The following is a 6,000-nucleotide window of genomic DNA, read 5'->3' on the forward strand; positions in this document are numbered from 1 at the left end:
TTAGCTTCCCGTGCGATCGGCACGTTGTTCCCTCTGCTTGTTTTCTGTATTTTGTATGTTGTTTAATTTTGTAGATTAAATCATGTTCCTACCTGCATGCCTTGTCCGGAGTGGTCCGTCTGCATCCCGAGAGAAAGAATCCTGCAGTAAGCTGCGACCCCCCCATCGTGACAGTTTATTGTTGAAATGTGACAAATTCCACGCCGGTTTACCAAAATATATCATATTACAGATACATGCATCCTTACATCCTGAATATTTAGGCATCATATCAATCCTACAGAACACGAACCCTCTTTCTTTTGAGTGTAGTCCAGGTCAAAGATCTCTAAACTTTGAACTTGAACATGAATTTTTCGTCCAACTCTGACCAGAGACAACGAATTCGACTACCTGGAGTTCCGTTTGTGGATCGGCCTGTGGTCGGCGTTCCTCTGCCTGCTCCTGGTGGCCACGGACGCCAGCTTCCTGGTCAAGTACTTCACTCGCTTCACCGAAGAGGGCTTCTCGGCGCTCATCAGCTTCATCTTCATCTACGACGCCTTCAAAAAGATGCTCAAGCTGGCGCACCACTACCCCATCAACTCCGACTTCCGGATGGAGCATGTCACGCAGTACGACTGCCTCTGCATGGCGCCCACCGTCCTCGGTAAGAGGAACATCTATATTTACAATATCGTTTTATTTAGGATGTATACATATGCCGCTGTTGTGTACTTAAATAGATATGCAAAATAGCGAATTTGGCAACTTTAGTTTCACCTAATCTCATCGTACATAACTCTGGTCCGTTGGAAGGACGGCTAAATAAAGTGGAAAAGGGAAAAGATCTGTCAGTCGGTTGTTTAGTTTGTCGTTCAGTAAATCGTAAATTTGCACGGTCGTTCAGTTATTCATTCTGTGGTCGGTCGGTCTGTCGGTCAGCCGTTTGTTCATCAGTTCGGTCGTTCGCTGGGTCGTTTGTTTGTTCTGTCATTCCGTCGTTTAGTTCGTCGTTTAGTAGATATAAATATGCACAGTCGTTCCGTTATTCATTCGGTCGTTGGTCGGTCGGTCTGACCGCTTGTTCATCTGATCTGTCGTTTGTTGGGCTCTTCAGTAGATCGTAAATCTCATCGTACACAACTCTGGTCCGTTGAAAGGACGGCTAAATAAAGTGGAAAAGGGAAAAGATCTGTCAGTCGGTTGTTTAGTTTGTCGTTCAGTAAATCGTAAATTTGCACGGTCGTTCAGTTATTCATTCTGTGGTCGGTCGGTCTGTCGGTCAGCCGTTTGTTCATCAGTTCGGTCGTTCGCTGGGTCGTTTGTTTGTTCTGTCATTCCGTCGTTTAGTTCGTCGTTTAGTAGATCATAAATGTGCACAGTCGTTCGGTTACTCATTCGGTCGTTGGTCGGTCGGTTGTTCGTTTGGTCTGTTGCTTGTTCATCTGATCTGTCATTTGTTGGGCTCTTCAGTAGATCGTAAATCTCATCGTACACAACTCTGGTGCGTTTAAAGGACGGCTAAATAAAGTGGAAAAGGGACAAGATCTGTCAGTCGGTTGTTTGGTTCGTCGTTCAGTAGATCGTAAATTTGCACGGTCGTTCAGTTATTCATTCTGTGGTCGGTCGGTCTGACGGTTAGCCGTTTGTTCATCAGTTCGGTCGTTCTCTGGGTCGTTGTGTGTTCTGTCAGTCCGTGGTGTAGTTCATCGTTAAGTAGATCATAAATGCGCACAGTCGTTCGGTTACTCTTTCGGCCGTTGGTCGGTCGGTCGTTCGTTCGTTCGATCTGTCACTTGTTCATCTGATCTGTTATTTGTTGGGCTCTTTGAACGTTTTTTTCAGTTGGTTGTTTATTACGTCGGCCAGTAGATCGTACATTCGTTCAGTCAGTTTGGTCAGTGGTTCGGTTATTAATTCGGTCGTTGGTTCGTCAGACAGTCATTTGTTCATCTGGTCGTTCGTTCACTGGGTCGTTTGTTCGTTCTGTCAGTCAGTCCTTTAGTTCGTCGTTCAGTAGATCGTAAATGTGCACAGTTGTTCCATTATTCATTCTGTGGGCGGTCAGCCGTTTGTTCATCAGTTCAATCGTTCGCCAGGTCATTTTTTTGTTCTGTCATTCCGTCGTTTAGTTCGTCGTTTAGTAGATCATAAATGCGCACAGTCGTTCGGTTACTCATTCGGTCGTTGGTCGGTCGGTCGTTCGTTCGTTCGATCTGTCACTTGTTCATCTGATCTGTCATTTGTTGGGCTCTTTGACCGTTTTTTTCAGTTGGTTGTTTATTACGTCGTCCAGTAGATCGTACATTCGTTCAGTCAGTTTGGTCAGTGGTTCGGTTATTAATTCGGTCGTTGGTTCGTCAGTCATTTGTTCATCTGGTCGTTCGTTCACTGGGTCGTTTGTTCGTTCTGTCAGTCAGTCCTTTAGTTCGTCGTTCAGTAGATCGTAAATGTGCACAGTTGTTCCATTATTCATTCTGTGGGCGGTCAGCCGTTTGTTCATCAGTTCAATCGTTCGCCAGGTCATTTTTTTGTTCTGTCATTCCGTCGTTTAGTTCATCGTTAAGTAGATCATAAATGCGCACAGTCGTTCGGTTACTCATTCGGTCGTTGGTCGGTCGGTCGTTCGTTCGTTCGATCTGTCACTTGTTCATCTGATCTGTCATTTGTTGGGCTTTTTGACTGTTTTTTCAGTCGGTTGTTTATTGCGTCGTCCAGTAGATCGTAAATTTGTACAGTCAGTTTGGTCAGTGGTTCGGTTATTCATTCGGTCGTTGGTTCATCGGACAGTCATTTGTTCATCTGGTTGTTCGTTCACTGGGTCCTTGGTTCGTTCTGTCAGTCAGTCGTTTAGTTCATCATTCAGTAGATCGTAAATCTCATCGTACACAACTCTGGTGCGTTTAAAGGACGGCTAAATAAAGTGGAAAAGGGAAAAGATCTGTTAGTCGGTTGTTTAGTTCGTCGTTCAGTAGATCGTAAATTTGCACGGTCGTTCAGTTATTCATTCTGTGGTCGGTCTGACGGTTAGCCGTTTGTTCATCAGTTCGGTCGTTCGCTGGGTCGTTTGTTTGTTCTGTCATTCCGTCGTTTAGTAGATCATAAATGTGCACAGTCGTTCGGTTACTCAATCGGTCGTTTGTCGGTCGGTCGTTTGTTCGGTTTGTCGCTTGTTCATCTTATCTGTCTTTTGTTGGGCTCTTTGACCGTTTTTTCAGTCGGTTGTTTATTACGTCGTCCAGTAGATTGTACATTCGTTCAGTCAGTTTGGTCAGTGGTTCGGTTATTAATTCGGTCGTTGGTTTGTCAGACAGTCATTTGTTCATCTGGTTGTTCGTTCACTGGGTCCTTGGTTCGTTCTGTCAGTCAGTCGTTTTGTCCGTCGTTCAGTAGATCAGAATTTGTACAGTCATGTGGTCGTCGGTCGGTCATTCATCTGATCTGTCGTTTGTTGGGCTCTCAGTAGATCGTGAATCTCATCGTACACAACTCTGGTGCGTTTAAAGGACGGCTAAATAAAGTGGAAAAGGGAAAAAATCTGTCAGTCGGTTGTTTAGTTCATCATTCAGTAGATCGTAAATTTGCACAATCGTTCGGTTATTCATTCTGTGGTCGGTCAGCCGTTTGTTCATCAGTTCAGTCGTTCGCCGGGTCATTTTTTTGTTCTGTCATTCCGTCGTTTAGTTCGTCGTTTAGTAGATCATAAATGCGCACAGTCGTCCGGTTACTCATTCGGTCGTTGGTCTGGTCGGTCGTTCGTTCGTTCGATCTGTCGCTTGTTCATCTGATCTGTCATTTGTTGGGCTTTTTGACTGTTTTTTTCAGTCGGTTGTTTATTGCGTCTTCCAGTAGATCGTAAATTTGTACCATCAGTTTGGTCAGTGGTTCGGTTATTCATTCGGTCGTTGGTTCATCGGACAGTCATTTGTTCATCTGGTTGTTCGTTCACTGGGTCCTTGGTTCGTTCTGTCAGTCAGTCGTTTAGTTCATCATTCAGTAGATCGTAAATTTGCACAGTCGTTCGGTTATCATTCTGTGGGCGGTCAGCCGTTTGTTCATCAGTTCGGTCGTTCGCTGGGTTGTTTGTTTGTTCTATCAGTCTGACGTTTATTTCGTCGTTTAGTAGATCACAAATGTGCACAGTCGTGCGGTTATTCATTCGGTCGTTGGTCGGTCGGTCGTTCGTTCCGTCTGTCGCTTGTTCATCTGATCTGTTGTTTGTTGGGCTCTTCGTTCGTTTTTTCCGTCGGTTGTTTATTACTTCGTCCAGCAGATCGTACATTTGTACAATCGGTTCGGTCAGTGGTTCGGTTATTCATTGGTTCGTCGGTCAGTCATTCGTTCATCTGTTCGTTCGTTCGCTGGGTAGTTCGTTTGTTCTGTCAGGTCAGTCGTTTAGTCCGTTGTTCAGTAGATCAGAAATTTTTACAGTCATTTGGTCGTCGGTCGGTCATTCGTTCGGTCTCGTGTCTGATCTAAAGTGGCAAAAACATGTAAGGACTGTGTGATTTATAACAGTACATAGCGATAATGTCGCTTACTTACTCAGAAATATGAGAAACGATTAACATGCTACGATAAGAGTAATTCAAATCGTAATTTTACAAGAAAAAAAATTTATGTTTTTTTTCTGCTCACCACTAGATGGCGCCCTGCGTACTCGTACCATTGTTTGATCATCAATTATTGTGGTTCCCTGCGAGATTTGGCAATGTCGCAATTGTGCCAATCCATGCAAATTCAACCAATCCCCGCCAATTATCTGCGGCAATTTTCAATTAGTCGATCAATGTTTATTCATATAGCCTTAAATCACAAGTGTCTCAAAGGGCTGCACAAACCACAACAACGTAAATTTTGGCCAATTCCTCCAATTTTCCTGCACATTTTGACAAATCATTAGCGTTTTATGCTCATCAAACTTCTCTCTGCGAGGCACAACAACGGTCCTAACCAATCAATCAATCAATCAATGTTTACTTAAGCTCTAAATCACGAGTGTCTCAAAGGGCTGCACAAACCACAACGATATCCTCGGCTCAGATCCCACAACACAACAAAACCTTTGTTGTTGTTTTACTCGTTTTATACCCCAAAAACAACACTAGATGGCAGTAAAAGGTCATTTTGAAATTACTGTACTATTTTATTCATCATTACTATCAATAGTAATTGGTTCATCGGACAGTCATTTGTTCATCTGGTTGTTCGTTCACTGGGTCCTTGGTTCGTTCTGTCAGTCAGTCGTTTAGTTCATCATTCAGTAGATCGTAAATTTGCACAGTCGTTCGGTTATTCATTCTGTGGGCGGTCAGCCGTTTGTTCATCAGTTCGGTCGTTCGCTGGGTTGTTTATTTGTTCTGTCAGTCTGTCGTTTATTTCGTCGTTTAGTAGATCATAAATGTGCACAGTCGTTCGGTTATTCATTCGGTTGTTGGTCGGTCAGTCGTTTGTTCCGTCTGTCGCTTGTTCATCTGATTCGTCGTTTGTTGGGCTCTTTGACCGTTTTTTCAGTCGGTTGTTTCTTACGTCGTCCAGCAGATCGTACATTTGTACAATCGGTTCGGTCAGTGGTTCGGTTATTCATTGGTTCGTCGGTCAGTCATTCGTTCATCTGTTCGTTCGTTACCTGGGTAGTTCGTTTGTTCTGTCAGTCAGTCGTTTAGTCCGTTGTTCAGTAGATCGGAAATTTTTACAGTCATTTGGTCGTCGGTCGGTCATTCGTTCGGTCTCGTGTCTGATCTAAAGTGGCATAAACATGTAAGGACTGTGTGATTTATAACAGTACATAGCGATAATGTCGCTTATTTACTCAGAAATATAAGAAACGATTAACATTGTACGATAAGAGTAATTCAAATCGTAATTTTACAAGAAAAAAATGCATGTTTTTTTTCTGCTCACCACTAGATGGCACCTGCGTACTCGTACCATTGTTTGATCATCAATTGTTGTGGTTCCCTGCGAGATTCGGCAATGTCGCAATCGTGCCAATCCATGCAAATTAAATTTTCAATT

General features: G+C 43.6%; 1 protein-coding gene across 6 annotated transcripts in view; it reads left to right on the top strand.

The window, feature by feature from the left end:
• The window catches only part of slc4a4a (solute carrier family 4 member 4a), a 245,522-nt gene that overhangs the window by 175,920 nt on the left and 63,602 nt on the right, over positions 1–6,000 (top strand). For all 6 annotated transcript variants that reach the window (XM_061895893.1, XM_061895903.1, XM_061895921.1 and 3 more), the window contains one exon: positions 375–649. In XM_061895893.1, coding sequence (XP_061751877.1) covers positions 375–649 — 275 coding nt within the window. The remainder of the gene's footprint in view (positions 1–374; positions 650–6,000) is intronic.

Source organism: Nerophis ophidion, linkage group LG01 (assembly GCF_033978795.1).
Source record: "Nerophis ophidion isolate RoL-2023_Sa linkage group LG01, RoL_Noph_v1.0, whole genome shotgun sequence".
In the NCBI taxonomy this organism is placed as follows: Eukaryota; Metazoa; Chordata; class Actinopteri; order Syngnathiformes; family Syngnathidae; genus Nerophis; species Nerophis ophidion.